The sequence below is a fragment of the Ochotona curzoniae genome, unplaced genomic scaffold, assembly GCF_017591425.1.
Source record: "Ochotona curzoniae isolate NIBS_2020 unplaced genomic scaffold, NIBS_Ocur_1.0 contig_46, whole genome shotgun sequence".
In the NCBI taxonomy this organism is placed as follows: Eukaryota; Metazoa; Chordata; class Mammalia; order Lagomorpha; family Ochotonidae; genus Ochotona; species Ochotona curzoniae.
In genome coordinates this window covers 5757389-5775810 of record NW_024466340.1, presented here as the reverse complement: position 1 = coordinate 5775810, position 18422 = coordinate 5757389, and the positions used below count along the sequence as shown (strand labels likewise).

The following is an 18422-nucleotide window of genomic DNA, read 5'->3' as shown; positions in this document are numbered from 1 at the left end:
GGCTGGAGGTTTTGGGGGTGTCACTTGAGTTTTGTGTGCTGGAGGAGAGGTGGACCCCTCTCGACTGTGATGGTCTCAGTATTGGTTCTTCCAGGTCCTCAAGTTAGTCAGAGAGTGGGTTTTATTTGGGAATCTGGGTGTGACAAATGACAACAGGACATCATGCACCAACTGAAGGGTGTTTGGCCTTGAAGCATCAGGCAGATCATATCTCAGGGTGACCTGGGCTGGGGGGCCGTTGCTGGCTGCTCGTTTCTACAGACTTGCCATGCTCTTCTGAAAGATGCTTCAAACTGTCCTGGTCCTCCCACCTCAGCCAAACCAGGCAGGGGACAGTGTTCTCCAGTAGCGGGCCTAGGAGCTCTGTCATCTTGGCTGGCAACCAGGCCCTAGAGCCAGAACGTTCTGCTCACTGGGTTGCTTCCTGCCCACCCAGTGTGTCTGTTCTCCCCAGAGCCCCAGGGAAAGAAGCCCTGTGGCCCTTTTAGGGGGGCTGTTGGGAATTAGCTGTTGCGGGGGCTGGGGTGGCTTTGGCAAGCTGAGCACACCCTGTGAGCCAGGAGGCCATCTGGGAAGAATACAGCAGTGGATCTGCGGCGGTGCCCTCCTGTGCCGGGTCCAGGGACAGACGGTGTGAAGTAGGCGCTGGCAGTTGTAGGCCGTGACAGGGCAGGGAGGATGCCCAGGAGGAAGCTGTGTGCGAACCTGCGCTGCAGGACATACAGCCAGGGGCTGGGGGTGTGGCGGGTAGGAGGAACAGAAGCTGACTGTTCTGGGGGGTGGGGGGGCACGGCTTGACTGCAAACAGAAGGGCACTCAAGAGGCAGGACTGGACCTCAGAAACAAGGTGCGCATGGGAGCAGTCTCTTAGAGCTGCCATGCAGTTGTGCTTAAAATGATATTTACCCCTCAGTCTGGAAGCCCTGAGTCTGCAGGGAGGACAAAGGCTGGCAAGACACCCCACCCCTCAGCCCTCCTCCAGCTTCCAGCATTTGCTGGTGGTCACGACATGTCTTGGCTCATAGACCACAGTCTTGTTGCCGGGGACACAGTCCAGTCTGTAACACCCTGTCTCCTGGTCTGACCATCCCACAGCTACTTCCTCACCAGCCCTGTCTTCTCCTGCAGAACCGGGCAGTGGGTCGGCCCAAAGGCAAGCTGGGCCCGGCCTCGGCAGTGAAGTTGGCCGCCAACCGGACGACTGCAGGAGCCCGCCGGCGCCGGACGCGATGCCGCAAGTGCGAGGCCTGCCTGCGGACCGAGTGTGGAGAGTGCCACTTCTGCAAGGACATGAAGAAGTTCGGGGGCCCCGGGCGGATGAAGCAGAGCTGCATCATGCGCCAGTGCATCGCGGTGAGTGTGGCCGTGGGTCCGCCCGTGGCAGGGTGTGGGGGCAGCTCTGGAGTGAGCTGTGAAGTACTCTTCTATCCTCTCTGTGATCCCACTGTGATCCACGATGCGGTTTGTGACAATTCCAGACCCTTCCTTCCTGTCTTGCTCTTTCAGTCAGAAGTTGGGTGGAAGGTCAGACCCAGGAGGTAGTTTATAGTGCTGAGGAGTTGGAGAGCCCGGCCGGCCCCTCGTCTCATCCTGTGCTGTGACCTGGGGCTCCGGGGCTTGCTGCAGCATGAGGCCGTGGATGCATACTTCGTCCACTTGGCCTGGCTCCCCCCACATGCACCCACATGCTCCCCTTCTCCAGGGCACCACTCCCCAGAGCCCAGCCATCTTCCCTGTGGGAGTGGCCACCTCTTTGCCCCCTGGAAGAGCCAGCCCGGCTGGAGTGACAGGATTCCTTGGGCCTGGTGAGCTCATCCCCAGGCCCAGCCTGGCACACACATACATCCCCTCTGCCTGACCTTCTCCCTACACACTCACCCCTCTGTACCTGTGCACACCCTGACTGACACACACACACACACACACACCCCTCTGTACCTGTGCACACCCTGACTGACACACACACACACACACACACACCCCTCTGTACCTGTGCACACCCTGACTGACAGACACACAGACACACAGACACACAGACACACACACACACACACACACACACACACAGACACACACACACACACACACACACACACACACACACAGACACACACACACACACACACACACACACACACACACACACACACACACACACACACACACACACACACACACACACACACACACACACACACACACACACACACACACACACACACACACACACACACACACACACACACACACACACACACACACACACACACACACACACACCCCTATACTGCTGGCTTTGTAACTAGTGGCCAAAAACTAGGTGATGTAAAATTTAACTTCCCTGCCATGTTGAGGTGTGTGGTGCTGTACATGAGCATGGCACATGTTGGCCTCATGTTGTGGGTTCAGCTGAACCCCCGTCCCCCGAGCAGTCCTCCTCTCCCTCCCTCCAGGCCTGGCCACCCTACTCACTGTTTTTCTGCACTCTCCCCGCTCTCTACGCCACCTGTCTGTGAGTCACCCCAAGGCTTGTGCCCAGGCTTGGCTTTTTCTCATGAGTGAAGAGTGCTCCATCAGCCTGTGTGTGTGCATGTGCTGTGTTGTTTTTCATTCCTCTCCTGGTGGATGGTCCAGTTACCTCCTCCGACTCGGCTGTGGTGAGCAGTGCTGGACTAAAGGGGAGTGTGCACACTTCTACTGAGCCCCTTTTCAGTTCTGTGGGACACATGCATACGGTCAGGGTGAGGTTGTTGGGTCACAGGGTAGTTGTTTTTTACTTCAGTTGCAGACTTTTTATATATGTATATATAAAGATTTATTTATTTTTATTGGAAAGGCAGATATACAGAGAGGAGGAGAGACAGAGAGGAAGATCTTCCATCTGATGGTTCACTCCCCAAGCGGCTGCAATGGCTGGAGCTATGCCAATCTGAAGCCAGGGTACCAGGAGCTCTTCCAGGTCTCCCACACAGGTGCAGGTTCCCAAGGCTTTGGGTCATCCTCAGCTGCTTTCCCAGGCTACAGAGAGGGAGCTGGATGGGAAGTCGGGCCACCAAGATTAGAACCAGTGCCAAATGGGATCCTGGCGTGTTCAAGGCAAGGAATTTAACCACTTTATTTTGTTGGGCCCTGTTTCTGTTTTCTTTACATATTCTGGGCATCACACCTCATGAAATGGGTGGTATATAAACATGTTCTCCCATCTTGGGAGCCATCTCTGTTTCATGGACTCTTTAATTTTACTGCAGAGTTCTCTTGAATTTGGCCACATGTGCTTTCCGCTGGCTTCTCAAGGACGTGGGAGCAGACTGCGCCTGCGGACAGTGTCCACACAGCAGCTGCGACTCCTGTGGACCCTGCTTCCCAGAGCTGAAAATGCCCGGCTGCCCGGCCTTCCTGGCCATCCTTGGCTGCCCCAGCTCAGGGGTGGGAGGCCCGTCAGGTGCCACCTGCTCCCTGCAGCTCTGGGCCCAGGCCCGGTTTCAGTCTTGATACAAAGGGAGCCTCATTTGGGAGTCTCCTCCTCTCCGGCCTCATGGGGCTCCTTGAGCTGATCCTCCAACTCCTGCTCACGCTCCTTCCAGCATCTCTGCCTGGACAGGGCATGTCTACCCACATTCTGTCCACTTGCTGCCACTGCCCTCCTCTCTTGATGGGCTGAAACTCCTTCTTGCTGTGAGCAGCCGAGCCCTTTCTGGGCTACCTGCCGAGTTCCCCTCCTTCCCTCCCATCTAGGAGCTCCAGACCCTGGACCCCCCACCTAGCTTGAGACCCCCCTGGCCACCTAGAGCTGTTACCCAGCTTCTCCCCTCCGGCCTCCTCCTAGTTCGCCCTGAGGCCCCGCTGCCTGCCCTTGCCTCCCAGCTCCCCTGAGATGAGCCCTGATGCCACATTTCTGATTGCTCTCCCCAGGGCCTTGTTTCAGGCCTAGCAGGTGCTGCTTGGGTGTTTGTTGAGTGAATGACAGCTGTCTGTTTTAGCAGACCTCTGCTCCTCAGTGGTGTGGGTCCCGCCTTATCCTCTGCACTAACGGTTAGTAGGCAGATTGTCATTGTCCTGTGGTTTTGTGAATCTCTTGTTTCCAATTCATTGGAAAAGATCAGGATGCTCCTAGCTGCTTCCATGTACCCTCAGTGTGCTGGTGTAGATGGGCTGTGAGGGCCGGCGTGTGGTGGTGTGCTGGTGTAGACAGCTGTGAGGGCTGGTGTAGCCTCCCTGGGGGGCAGTACCTTCTTGGTTAGTTGCAATGTGGAATTTGAAACTCTGTTGAGGGCCTCCATGCTGCTGCCTGGGGTTAGGAGAGCCGTGGCTCCTGGGTTAGCAGGTTCTCCCAATGTGAGTGCGTGCTGTCACAGCATGTGGGTCTTCTCACCAGCCATGCATCTGTGTCCCCACCAGTCTCATCAGCAGAGCCTCTGGGTCGGGGGAAGCCCTTGAGCTTGTGGTGGCTCTCGGGTTTTTCAGAGTTCTGTTGAGCAGTATTGTCTGTCTGTGTCCTGGAGGTGACAGACTGCACCCTTCACCAGGAGCAAGGGTCGGCGCCCTCGGGGCCTTCATGGTGTCACACAGTGGTGTAGGTATCCTGCTTAGCAGGCAGTCTGGTCCTGCCAGGGCTGGGTGTTCCTACACCACCTGCTGGGCGTGCAGGCCCAGGCCTCCTGCTGCTTCCTGTCTGGCAAGCACATGTGCACAGGGGTTGAATTTTTCCTAAACTCATCACTTCACGGCTTCATCAGGACCTTCTTACAAGAGACTGGGGAGCTTTGTAATGCCTCCATGGCCACCACTAGCCCCAGGGCCGTGGAGGCCCAGCCGTGGCAGGTGCTGAGGAGCCAGTGGTTTCCTGCCTTCTAGCGCAGCCATGAGTCGGACACTCCTGAAGACAGTTTTTTGTACTTTGCATTTTTGGAAGATTTGTCTGCTTTGAAAGTCAGAGGTGACAGCGATCTTCCATGTGCTCGTCCACTCCCGGGAGGACTGCAACAGCCAGCGGTAGTTAGGCTGGGTGAACCCGGGAGCTCCCTCCGGTTTTCTCACGTGGTGCAGGGGCCCAGATGCTTGAGCCATCCTCTGCTGCTTCTCCCAAGCACATTAGCAGGGACCTGGATCAGAAATGGAGCTGCGGGGACTCAAACCCTTGTCCCTGTGGTATGCCAACATTGCAGGTAGTGTGTTATGTTGTGGTGTAGGCCCTGAGGACAGTGTTGACTTTACAGACCTCCCTGACAGAATCTTGGGGACCTTGGAGTCCCCAGACTTTTGTGGCACAGCCTTAACCCTGTGTGGCTGTGGTCCACTTCCTTCAGTTCTTTTCCAGGTATAAGGCCCCCAACCCCAGGTGTAATGCCCCCAACATTTAACAGCCCTACTCGCTGACTCTAGCCTTCCCACCTCACTGGGCTCAGAATTCCATTCCTGGTGTTTAGAATATTTGTGCCCTGCACGTGGAGGCAGTAGCTAAGCAAACAGAAGTGCCTGGGCTGTCTTCTGAGATCTCCCAGCAGGCCCAGGCTTCCTACCCTTGACCCCATTCCCCGCTGACTGGTCCTGTTTTCCCTGTCTTCCAGCCAGTGCTGCCCCACACTGCCGTGTGCCTCGTGTGTGGCGAGGCAGGAAAGGAAGATACGGTGGAGGAAGAAGAAGGCAAGTTTAACCTCATGCTTATGGAATGCTCCATTTGCAACGAGATCATCCACCCTGGATGCCTTAAGGTGAGCGGGGGACCAGGGCCCTGGCTGTGCGGTTCGATGGAATGGCACTGGGCCCTGGTGGTGGTGCGGCGTGGAGTGGGTATATTCCTGGGGGCCCGAAAGTGGTTGCCTCCTGTGTTTCTGTGTCCAGGGCAGGGCCGCCTCCTCCCGGGTATGTGCTGGGCTTGCCCGTCCTGGGCTGTTGGTTCCCCAGTGAGAGGAAGGGGACACTTGGCTAGCTCACACCTCCTACCCTGAGAGAATGTTGTGCTGTGTGTGGTTCACAGAGACCCCTAGGGCCTGTCCGGGAGGCAGCTGCACTGGCCCTCAGCAATGCCCAGGGGCGTTTGCACTGGCCCTGGCTTCCCTGTCACATCAGGCATGCAGACACACCGCCAGGACTGCCTTCCCTGTCACCCCGCCCCTCCCGGAGCTGCCGGTGTACAACTCCTCCCCTGCTCACTGTCTCATGAAGGCGGGGCTGGCCTTGGGTGACTCGCTCACACCTGGCTCCCAAGTGGTGTGTCCTCCATGTGCCAGGCCTGGGCTGCTAAGCCCTTGCACTCCGCGAGCCCACCATGAGATGGAATCCTGACCTGTGTGGGAGGCACAAGGACATCAGCTCCTGGGACCCCCTCAGCCAGCAGGCAGCAGCGTCATCCCCAGACCCGTCCCCTGGAGTAGCTGCTTGCTTTGGGGCAAGTGAGGGTGGGGACACAGGTGTTCCACACAGGGCTGGCCCTCCTCAAGCCCGTCCCCATGTGTCCTTTCCAGATCAAGGAGTCAGAGGGTGTGGTCAACGACGAGCTTCCCAACTGCTGGGAGTGTCCCAAGTGTAACCACGCCGGCAAGACTGGGAAAGTGAGTGCTGGACCTCCAGGCCCTGGGTCGGCAGTGGGAGAGGGGTGGGCCTGGCCTCAGCAGCCTCAGCCTGCCCCGCGGATCTGCCACGGATCTGCAGGCGGGAGGGGCCAGTCCAAGGATATACAGTTGCTTTGTTCCTTTCCCCCTTTTTGGCTAACAAGCAAAAACGTGGCCCTGGCTTTAAGTACGCCTCCAACCTACCTGGCTCCCTGCTCAAGGAGCAGAAGATGAACCGCGACAACAAGGAAGGGCAGGAGCCTGCCAAGCGGAGGAGTGAATGTGAGGAGGCGCCCAGGCGCAGGTCGGACGAGCACCCCAAGAAGGCGCCCCCAGACGGCATCCTGCGCCGAAAGTCAGAAGATGTGCACCTGAGAAGGAAGCGGAAATACGAGAAGCCTCAGGAGCTGAGTGGTCGAAAGCGAGTACGGAAGGGCCCGCGGTGGGGTGGAGGGGGGATGGGCAGCAGGTCTGGCTAAGTCCTGAGCCTGACCCAAAAGCAGGGAGGGACAAATCAGTGAGTCACTCCTCTCCCCACCCCGTTTAGGCCTCGACGCTTCAGACGTCCCCGGGTTCCTCCTCTCACCTCTCGCCGAGGCCCCCTCTAGGCAGCAGCCTCAGCCCTTGGTGGAGATCCAGCCTCACTTACTTCCAGCAGCAGGTGCTCCCACGCCCCGCCCTCCCAGGCCCAAGACCTGGCCTCACCCCACCCCGCCCCACCTACAGCCAGTTGCCACAGACTCGGGGCACCTGTTCCCCGTGGCTGCCCTGGCTTCAGTCCCAGATCTCCGGCTTGGGCAGTACTCTGGCTGAAACTGCCAGACCCGAGCTGAAACTCTCTTAGAAGCCGAGGGAGGACAACCTGGGGGGAGCCCCGTGGCGCTGCTCCGCTGACTGGCTTTGCTGTCACCTGCCGCAAGGTGGCGCCTGGAGTTTTCCCGAAGCTCTAACCCAGGCTCCCGGAGCCTGTGAAGGGGCGGCTGGGCAGGGGTTTGGGGGAGGGGTGTCACTCGGGAGTGACAACGCTGCCATCCTCTGCTTCCTCCTGGAACACCAGGCAGGGATCGTCTGTGGAGTCAGCCACAAGGGAGAGGGCGTTTGTGGGGAAGGCATCCCGTCAGCTCCTGCCCTAGTCTTGTTGTCGTGGGGTTGGAAGGAGAGGGGACCTCAAGTTCTCCAATCCCTGGGAGCAAGCTCCATACCCTTTATTTCCTGTCACAGCTCAAGCCTGGCAAAGAAGATAAGCTTTTCAGGAAAAAGGTACCATGCACCTCTTTCCTTTCTCCCTTCCCCCCGTTCGAGCCCCAGGCCCACTGCTGAGCTACAGTCCTGGGCAGTGTTGGGGGTTTGGGGTGGGCCTCCCTGTGAGCACCCACGGGACTGACCTGCACCCCCTCTTTCCCTGCGGCAGCGGAGGTCCTGGAAGAACACCGAGGACCGGATGGCGCTGGTCAGCAAGCCCCTGCGGCGCTTCAAGCAGGAACCTGAGGATGACCTGCCCGAGGCACCCCCCAAGAGCCGAGAGAGTGACCACTCGCGCTCCAGCTCGCCCACGGCCGGGCCCAGCACCGAGGGCGCCGAGGGCCCCGAGGAGAAGAAGAAGGTCAAGATACGTCGGAAACGGCGTCTCCCCAACAAGGAACTGAGCAAGGAGCTGAGCAAGGAGCTGAACCATGAGATCCAGAAGACGGAGAGCAGCCTGGCCCATGAGAACCACCAGCCCATCAAGTCGGAGCCCGAGAGCGAGCAGGAGGAGCCCAAGCGGCCCCCAAGCCTCTGCGAGCGCCCCCACCGCTTCAGCAAGGGGCTCAACGGCACCCCCCGTGAGCTGCGGCACCCGCCGGGCTCCGGCCTGCGCAGCCCACCCCGCGTCATCTCCCGGCCCCCGCCCTCCGTGTCCCCGCCCAAGTGTGTCCAGATGGAGCGCCACGTGATCCGGCCGCCCCCCATCAGCCCCCCGCCCGACTCTCTGCCCCTGGACGACGGGGCGGCTCACGTCATGCACAGGGAGGTGTGGATGGCCGTCTTCAGCTACCTCAGCCACCAGGACCTGTGTATTTGCATGCGGGTCTGCAGGACCTGGAACCGCTGGTAAGGGGCTGCCAGGGTTGCCCCTCGAGTTGGGTGTATGGATTATTCCTTCTAAGTCCCAGCAAAACTTAATTATCCTCCACAAAAGATTCCAGGAGGTGATGGCGGTCTGCCCGTCTGGCTTTGACCAAGGTGCAATGTCGTGTTTGCTCTCCTGGTTTGACTCCCTGTAAGGTGAAGTGAGGGAGAAGCAGAACGCCTTGTTTGCCAGTTCACTGCAAGTGGAGTCCAGGCCAAAGCCAGACAGAAGCCTGGAACTTCATCCAGGTGTCCCTGGGGGTGGCAGGAACCTGCTGCCTCCCATGGCAGTGGGAAGCCAGAATCAGAAGTGAGGCTGGGTCTCAAACCCCGGCACTCCAGTGGGGATTCAGTGGCCGCCAACTTGAGTTGCTGTGCCCCACCTCCACCCTGATAATCCTTGTAAAGCCCTCAGCCTGAGAGACAAGACAGGATGGCGCAAGTCCTGGCATCACAGTCCCAGCCCTAGGGCCTGGTGAGCTTGTGGACCTGAGGTGTCATGTGGCGGTGTGGCCACTAGTGGGCAGAGGGTAGACAATGGGGAGTGGATGCCCGCATGGGCCGCTGGAAGCAGAGATGCCAACCAGTAGTAGGGCAGGTTAAGGGGTTTCCCTGGAGGGTGGTGGGCGGAGGAGTCAGAGCTATTGGGGGATTCTGCCCCTGACCATCCCCCCACCTGCCCCAGGTGCTGCGATAAGCGGTTGTGGACCCGCATTGACCTGAACCACTGCAAGTCCATCACGCCACTCATGTTGAGTGGCATCATCCGGCGGCAGCCCGTCTCCCTCGACCTCAGCTGGACCAACATCTCCAAGAAGCAGCTAAGCTGGCTCATCAACCGGTTGCCTGGTGAGCCCCAGAACAAGGCTCCCTCTCTGAGTGTGAGTCTAAGCAGTGGGGCCAGCCCCCTGACCCACGCCCCCATTCTGTCTCCCAGGTCTCCGAGACTTGGTGCTGTCGGGCTGCTCATGGATTGCAGTCTCAGCCCTCTGTAGTTCCAGTTGTCCACTGCTCCGGACCCTGGATGTCCAGTGGGTAGAAGGACTGAAGGACGCCCAAATGCGTGATCTCCTGTCCCCACCCACGGATAACAGGCCAGGTAAGTCACCTGTTGGGGCTGTGCCGGGGACTGTCATGTTGGGGAGGGGTCACTGAGCTCAGGTGTCCAATCTGGATGGAATCACAGACCGCAGTCTGCATGTGACCCCCAGTTGCTTGTGGTCAGCACGCTCAGGGGAAGGGTCGGGGAGGGTCTGGGGAGAGACAGGTCTCTGCAAACACGGAGCCTCCATTCTGCCCAACCTGTCATTTCCTTTGGGTGATCGGGTGCAGGGAGGAGGAGGACTGGGCGGCACCCTGTGGCTGGAGAGGGCTCGCAGGCAGGGCCCGTGTGAGACAAGAACTAGGGGGCAGGGCTGCTGGCCAGCTCCACGCTTCCCTGGCCACACGCTGCAGGGTAGCATGTGAGGTTTCAATCAACCCAGGAATCCTGATTTTAGTGTGGAATTTTAGAGGTTTTTTTTTATTTTTAAGGATTTATGTATTTTCATTGGAAAGTCAATTTACTGAGGAAAGGATCTTCCATCTGTTGGTTCACTCCCCAAGTGGTCATAATGGCCGGAGCTGAGCCAATCTGATCCAAAGCCAGGAAGTTGGAGCTTCTTCCAGGTCTCCCATGTGGATGCAGGGTCCCAAGGCTTTGGGCCGTGCTCGGCTGCCTTCCCAGGCCACAGGCAGGGAGCTGGATGGGAAGTGGAGCCGCCAGGATACAAACTGACACCATATGGGATCATGGGTGTTCAAGGCGAGGGCTTCTAGCCACTAGGCTACTCCACCAGGCCCAAATCTTGTAATGTTTATAGTATGATTTGAGGGAAAGGGCTTTCAGAAGTTGGGGTGCCTTTCAGAACCCCACTCCCCCGGTCAGGCTGATGGTTTGCTACCTCCTCCCAGGTCAAATGGACAATCGGAGCAAGCTCCGGAACATCGTGGAGCTGCGCCTGGCGGGCCTGGACATCACGGACGCCTCTTTGCGGCTCATCATCCGCCACATGCCCCTGCTCTCCAAGCTACACCTCAGCTACTGTAACCACGTCACCGACCAGTCCATCAACCTGCTGACTGCTGTCGGCACCACCACCCGAGACTCCTTAACCGAGATCAACCTGTCAGGTAAAGGGGCCTCCACAGGCTGCCCTGTGCGCCCAGTCAGAACACTGGGTGCTGGGATGTAGCAGCGGAGAAACCACACTGCCTACAGGGGACACACCTTAAATGAGCCATTAGCAGAATGGTAATAATGGCTACTAGAAAACCGTGGAGCCCATGGTAGTGGTTTATGACCCCAGAGGGCGGTGAGGGGGCCAGTGCACAGCAGCCAGGGTGCCCATGGCAGGCAGGGGCTCAGCCCTTGTGGAAGCGGCTCAGGACTTCTGTGGTCACTTACATGTCCCCCTCATGAGTTTACTGTCAAAGAGCCTGTTGTCAGAGAAAGAATCACCCCAGGCCGTTAGTTCCGTTGTCACTTGCTGACGAGTGGGGGCTCAGCTCTTAAGGACTTGGGGCTGGACTGCACAGCAGAGTGTGCAGCAGCTGCCCCTCCCACTGCAGGAGTGTTGCGGTCAGATAGCTCAGGGACAGTCCGCACGGGGGTATCCCGCACCCGCACGAAGGCCAGGTGCGGTGGTCCAGTGCTTGCATTTGATTCATGAGGCTCCTTGGCTGTGTGCTCTCTGCATCCTGTGCTGGGTGTTCACAGGCAACACGTCTGTGGTCTGCGATTGCTTCCTGGCACGCCTCCTCCGTGGACTGTGCCCCTCACGTTGGTGCAGCTAGTTGAGTACACTCGTTGACAGCTGGCATGTTTCAGGAATTCCCCCTTTCTCCCACCACCTGCCCAATCAGGTGGAGCTGCTTCATCACAGCTCCGTCACAGCTTGGTGACAGCTATTTCTTTCTCATCCCCACCCAAGGCTGCGCCTTGAGCTCCTGAGCCCTTGAGTGTTTAAGTTTGAACCTATGATTATGGCCAACATACCCCCTACATATACTAAAAAACATCATTAGCCTTAGAAAAGATGTCCCTTGTATCATTATTGGTCAGCTATCTTTCCTAGTAATTTTCGTCCTAATACCAGTTTGTAGCCTGACCAATGAGAAACTACTTGCAGTATAGCTAGTTACCCTGGTCTTGTAAACCAGAACTGAAGAGCAGCTCTGTGTAGGGCATCGGGGGAGACCTGAGGTCCCACCATCCCAACCAGAGCTGAACTTGTTCACCCCATCTTCCCAAGTCACCTGTGAGGCCTCGTGGGGCTCCTTCGCAGGAAGGTGAGGTCAGCAGTCTGCTGGCCCGCGCCATCCTGCAGGCGTTGCAGAGGGAGCCAGCAGAGGGGAGATTTCTGCTAAATCCCCCTTCTAAGTGAATCAGTCTCTTATTTATTTATTTGAAAGGTAAGTTTTTATACAGTGAAAAGAAAAGACAGAGCCCCCAGTCACTTCTCAGCCTTTTGGCTAAGATCAAATGAAGATAGTCCAAGCGGCCGCCATGGCCAGAGTTGACCTTGACCACTCTCCCTGGCCACAGGCTGGGAGCTGGACGAGAGGTAGAGCAGCTAGGATACAAACCGGGCCCCTATTAATCAGTCTTTTTTTTTTTTTTTTTAAGATTTATTTTTATTATTTTTTCATTGGAAAGGCGGATATACACAGAGGAGAGACAGAGAGGAAGATCTTCCGTCCGATGATTCACTCCCCAAGTGAGCGCAACGGGCCGATACTATGCCGATCCGAAGCCAGGAGCCTCTTCCGGGTCTCCCACGCGGGTGCAGGTTCCCAAAGCCTTGGGCCGTCCTCGACTGCTTTCCCAGGCCACAGGCAGGGAGCTGGAAGGGAAGCGGGGCTGCCGGGATTAGAACCGGCGCCCATATGGGATCCCGGGCGTGCAAGGCGAGGACCTTTAACCACTTGCGCCACCGCGCCGGGCCCTTAATCAGTCTTTTTTAAGTTTATTTGGTAAAACATTCTGGAAACCCATGAATAGCGTTCTAAAATATGCTTTTTTCCATATACTTACTCTGTGTGGCCATTGTTTACATCTCTTGCATTTTATTCCAAGTTTTGTTATTTTATTATGTCATTTCTGTTAAGTATATACTTTATGTTCAGTACTGGTCATTGCAGAGCCAAACCATTTGTGAACATTTCTTTTGTTTTGACTTTTTTTTTTAACTTGTCTGTTTGGGCCCAGCATAGCAGCCTAGTAGCTAAAGTAGCTCACCTTGTATGTGCTGGGATTATATATGGGCACTGGCTTGTGTCCCGGCAGCCCCACTTCCCATCCAGCTCCCTGCTTGTGGCCTGGGAAGGCAGTGGAGGACGGCCCAAAGCCTTGGGACCCTGCACCCACGTGGGAGACACAGAAGTTCCTGGCTCCTGGCTTCAGATTGGCTCAGCTCCGGCCATTGCAGCCACTTGGGGAATGAACCAGAGGATACATCTTTTCTCTCTGTATCTCTCTCTGTAAATCTGACTTTCCAATAAAGATAAATCTTTAAGAAATTTTTTGCTTAAAAGGCAGAATTAGAGGAAGATACAGAAAGAAGTGTCTTCAACCTGCTGGTTCACACCCCGAATGCTTCAATGGAAGGACAGGGCCAGGACTCCATTTGGTTTTCCTACATGGGTGCAGAGCCCCGGGTACCCGCTGTCAACCACTTGGAAGCTGAGCCGCCGGGACGTGAACTGGTGTGTGTTGCAGCTGGCCACTTAGTCCACTGTGCTAAGCACTAGCCCTGTTTTTTCTTTTGTGTTTGTTTGGAAAGCACGGGAGTGAGGGAGGGTATGGAAGATAGGAAAAATACATCTTTCATCCACTGGTTTTTCCCCAGATGCCCAGAACATCCGGGGTAGCCAGGAGGCAGGGAGCTGAGGACTCGGGCCATCACCCACTGCCTTCAGGTGCATAAGCAGGGAGCTGTGATCAAAATCTGGCCCAGGATGGCTCACTGATTGCCTATGCGAGAGATCTAGATGCAGCCCCAGGCTGCTTCAGTCTGACCCAGCTCTGGCTGAGGAGTGAAGGAGTGACGAGTGAAGATGGATTTTCCGACTCTTCTCCCTGCCCCCCCCCGCCTCCCCCCCTTGCTCTACCTCTAAAATAAAATAAAATCTATTTAAGAAAAAAAAAAAAAAAACCTGGCCCTGCAATGTGTGACGTGAGTGTCACGAGTGGTGTGTCCCAAGTGGCAGCTTAGCGCATTATACCACAATGCCCCTAGCTTGTTTTTGGTTTTTAGCTGGACAATATCATTGAGTAAATTATATACCAGAATTGAACTTTGTTTCCCCCCTAGTCAACCCCCAGACTCGCTGCTCTTCCTAACTGCCCCGTGTGCACCAGCAGCTCTGTGCGCTGGGCTGCCTCCTGGCTGGGGAAGCTGCAGGCAACGGAGCCACTGCCGGCTGCCTGGGGTCTGTCTGGTCTCGGAGCCGTGGGGCCGCCTGTTGGCTGAGCCTGAACGGCTTCCGTGCTGGGAACAATCCTGGGGTCTTTATTCACCTTCCTGTCAGGGTTTCTCGTCCTCAGCTCACCTGGCGTGCTCTTTCTTCCTTTCTTCCCTTTTTTTTCCCCACTTAGGTGTCTGGTCTGTTTCCTAGAAGTTTTCCTCCAGTGAAGCAACTCATGCAGGAATTTGTTGCATTTCTGGTGTTGTGTGTGTGGATCCAGGATCGTCGGATCTCGGTTATCCACCGTTCCACTCACATGCCTGCAGCTGCTTTTCCTAACAAGGAAGCTGGTCACAAGTGGAGAGTAGCTAGGGGTGTGGGTTGCCCCGGGCAGTGGCTTCTATGTGCCATGACACAATGCTGGCCCCCATTGTCTCCACTTCTGACCCGGCTCTTCGCTGGTACACTGAAGAGGGCAGAGTACTTGAGTTCCTGACGCTCGGAGTCTCAGGTGCCAGCCTGTAACCCAGCCCGCTTGTGCCAAGCAGCAGATGGACAGTCTCGCTCTCTCTCGCTCTTTTTAACTGAAAGGTCGCTCAGCATTCCTTAGACTTGCTAGGTCATATAGTAATTGTTTAATTTTTGAGGACCTGCCATCCTGTTACTGATGGTAACTTTTGTTTAGGCCTTGGAATTCTTTTGAGTTAGCATGGAATATGATCGGGGGTTCCGGTGTCATTCTTTGGCGTGTGGCTGTCCAGTTTCCCTGGCACTGGTTGTGGACAGGACACTGCTTCCTCGTTGAATGGGGCTGGGTCCTTGGCTGAAGCCTTCCGACCTGTCCTTAAGCCAGTGCTGCAGAGTCCTGTACCCTCGTGGGAAGCTGTGCCATCTGCAGCTGTGGGGTTTTCCCTGTTTGTTTTTGAGGACGAGGCAGTTGGGGGTCTGCTCGTTTCCTGCCTGGTTTCTGGGAAGCGGTGTAAGGATTTTGGAACGGGCAGTATTAACAACACAAACAGGATGTCTTCCTTTGATTTTTTTAAAGTGGCATTTTACCAGATTGGTGCACAAGTCTTTCACTTCCTTGGTTAAATGTGCTCCTGCTCCTAAGCACTCTGATGTTATTGTTAGTGTTTCTTAGTTTTTCTTTCATGTTGTTCATTGCCAGCACTTAGAACTGCCACTCATTTTTGTGCTGAGGTTGGATCTCACAGCTTTGCTGAATGTGTCAGTTAAACCAACTTGATACATTTTTCTTCATTTTTGCTTTTGGTTTAGGTATTTTTGGTGAAGTGTTCAGGGCTTCTTCCATAACAATCTTAGTTGTTTTTAAGGTTTATTTTTATTGGAAAGGCAGATTTGCAGAGGAGAGGAGAAACAAAGATCTGTCTATTGGTTCAATCCCCGAGTGGGAGGTCACGGATGCCCGAGGTCATGAGTTTCTGCTGCCTGTATGGACTAGGGCAGAATTCTCATTCCTGGATCTGGCCACGAGGCTGTGTAAGATGGGGAGTCACGTGGTCGCTGGTGTCGGTCACCACTGCCCCTGGCCTGCAGAGACGTGGAGGAGGGGCATTCCGTAGCATAAGCTTGCCCTGTGTCCGTGCTCGCTCAGTTTAACAGAATAATTGGTGCTGGCGCTAGTGATGATCAGCAGAGATCCAAAGGCAGGGGTCACTCGTCTCAGTCGGTGGACTCGGCCAGGGAGGGGTCATTTGTCCAGCCAGAGGGCATCAGTCTGCATTTGAAGCCCAGTGCCTGTGGATTCAGTGTGAAAAGGAAATAATGGGTAGCGATATAGTGGAGGAGTGTGTGCAAGTGAGGGCCGGAAGGATCCGAGCCCCATTTCTTGCTGTGTGGACAGAACACGGCTCCAGCCCCTTCTAGCTTTATTGGCATCTTGCGTACATAAGCCTCAGGTCGGGTGCAGCCAGCACACAGGCTCAGCAGCTCTAAATGACCTGGCGGGTAACCCCACCCTCGGCAGCTACCCGCAGGGCATTGGCAAGGAAGTGAACAGCCACCTGCAGATGGAGAAAGCAGCTGCTGCACGCTCTGTGATCCTCTGCACGCCAGCCCACCCTGGCTCGTAAAAGCCACCGGAAGTGACCATCCCTGGGCACAGTCAGAACACTGTTCAGCAAGTATCACCCTTTGTAACTGGTGGAGGAAACCACTCCCCATCGTAAGCCAAAGCTGTTTTCCTCAGGCCAGTGTGGGATGGAGCAGAGTACAGCTCTGTGCTGTCCCTAGCAAGTGGCCGCCCTGGCCGCTCACACGGTATCCTCTCCCCGCAGACTGCAATAAGGTCACTGACCAGTGCCTGTCCTTCTTCAAGCGCTGTGGGAACATCTGCCACATTGACCTGAGGTACTGCAAGCAAGTCACCAAGGAGGGCTGTGAGCAGTTCATAGCCGAGATGTCTGTGAGTGTCCAGTTTGGGCAAGTGGAAGAAAAGCTCCTCCAGAAACTGAGTTAGTCCGAGGACAAGTATGTAAATACGGGGTGGGAGGGGGATGGGGTGCAGTGGGGGAGGGGAGAGGCTTTACACCCGTGAGGGCTTTTATTTTCCATTTGGGACTTGGAACCACTGATTGATCCCGTTTGCAAGTCTTGCCAAGGGAGGAGCCGTCGCTGGCCTGAGGGGGTGAGTGGACAGACACTGCTCCAGGCTCTCAGGCGGAGCCCAAGGACATGGGGGCAACTCTGGTGAGCCTGAGCGCAGCACCCCGAGGTCCCCGGGGGCAGCCTCCACTGGACCACAGCCGCGTCTCGACACATTTTGTTTTGATTTTCTTACATCGGACATTATGCAGAACTATTTTTGTACAAATTGTTTAAAAGTTATTTATGCAAGGTTTGAATGCACAACAGTGTTTTTATTGTTTGGAGATGAGCAGTTTTCCCAGTGTCCTTAAGGTAGAGCTTGACCTGTACTTTATCAACACAACCACCCGCCCGCCAACGTGCCCAGATCTGACAGTGGGCCGAGACCTTCCAGGTCAAAGCATGTGGAGCTGGAAGCGGAGAGCCTCCTTCGTACGTTGTCACCTGAGCATGTTGTGGATTCATGTCAGTTATAGTCAGGGGCGGACACTGAGCCGAGTTTTCTCTGTGGAACTCGGAGGGCACGTGCCCTTGTGCCCGCGGGAGGGTGTGCCCCGCCGGTGAGTACAGACGTTGAGCTCCCACGTCGCCTCCCCAGACTGCCCCCCACAAGTCGGGGGTGGGTCCTCGTGTAGGTTTGTACCATGGCCACCCCTAGTCGTAAGGTTCTGCTCTCATAAGTGCCATTGTTGTACGGTGGTGTTTCCTAGACCTTCCCAGGCGCGGTTTTACCTTTGTTGAATTTGTATAAACAATTGTACAAAAGCAGAGTGTGAGGGTCTTTGTTCCAGGAAAGCACGGGGTGGGTGGGATGCAGCTAACACAGCCACAGGAAGAAAGGACTGCACCGCAGGAGTGGGGGATGGGTTCATGGTGCGGCCGGCGGTTGAGGTGGGGGCCTCACTCGGCTGTGCATGACTGCGAGCTGGTGGAAGTGTGAGAAGGCCTGATCCTGCAAGGCACGCTTCCCCACGTGGCAGGCAGACACCAGTGAGATGACTGTAGCTCACTGGGCCCGTGGGACAGCCATCCCTGCCGACAGCTGCTTTGGTCTTCGCCTTCTCCCCCGTACCCGTGCTATTTATTCACTTTTTTTTTACATTTTTTAAATTATATTTTTCACAGTCTTTACATAGTTAATTAGTGTAAAAAGGTTCAAGGGCTATAGGAAAGTGGGCTATAGGAAAGTGGGTAAGACTGTTATCTCCATATTGTTTCCTTCATATTTATTCACTTCTGAGTCGGAGTAGACATCTGAGCCCACAGCACCCCAGAATGTAACGGAGCAACCCCTGAGTCAGACTGTGCTTGGCTTAACGGAATGCAGCTTACCTCACACTGCTCCCCAGTCTTCTCTGCCCTGGAGCTACCTTGAGCCCAACTGTGCTTTTCAGCAAACCAAACTGTTCCAAGCTGAGGCCATATAAAATTAAAACTGAGTTTCCTGATTTAGAGAAATTAGCAGCAGTTCCTTGGCTTCTCTCTAGGTTTGCTTACTGTCACCTGCTGCCCTGAATCTAAAGACTTCCCACTACGAAGTTAGCAGGCTGGGAGGAAGTGTTGAGTTTCTGGCGTCATGAGCTGTGCAGGCGGGGAGAGATGCTCGGCTGAGGCCATGGGCATCCGGCCCTGGATGCAGGGCAGTCAGCAGCCGGGACCCTGAGGTGCCAGCTCACAGGCTGACCCTTCCAGCAGCACGGCCAGCGA

General features: G+C 55.9%; 1 protein-coding gene across 6 annotated transcripts in view; it reads left to right on the top strand.

Moving 5' to 3' along the window:
- Nucleotides 1-17190, top strand: part of KDM2B (lysine demethylase 2B) — a 96159-nt gene extending 78969 nt beyond the window's left edge. For 3 of the 6 annotated variants that reach the window (XM_040987041.1, XM_040987042.1, XM_040987044.1), the window contains 11 exons: nucleotides 1129-1353; nucleotides 5568-5711; nucleotides 6465-6551; nucleotides 6716-6976; nucleotides 7099-7212; nucleotides 7773-7811; nucleotides 7963-8642; nucleotides 9346-9509; nucleotides 9598-9759; nucleotides 10614-10832; nucleotides 16406-17190. In XM_040987041.1, coding sequence (XP_040842975.1) covers nucleotides 1129-1353; nucleotides 5568-5711; nucleotides 6465-6551; nucleotides 6716-6976; nucleotides 7099-7212; nucleotides 7773-7811; nucleotides 7963-8642; nucleotides 9346-9509; nucleotides 9598-9759; nucleotides 10614-10832; nucleotides 16406-16587 — 2277 coding nt within the window. In that variant the 3' untranslated portion in view covers nucleotides 16588-17190. Of the gene's footprint in view, nucleotides 1-1128; nucleotides 1354-5567; nucleotides 5712-6464; nucleotides 6552-6705; nucleotides 6977-7098; nucleotides 7213-7772; nucleotides 7812-7962; nucleotides 8643-9345; nucleotides 9510-9597; nucleotides 9760-10613; nucleotides 10833-16405 lie in introns of all 6 variants that reach the window. The other 3 variants (XM_040987043.1, XM_040987047.1, XM_040987046.1) reach the window with 2 other exon arrangements.
- Nucleotides 17191-18422: the final 1232 nt, after the last annotated feature.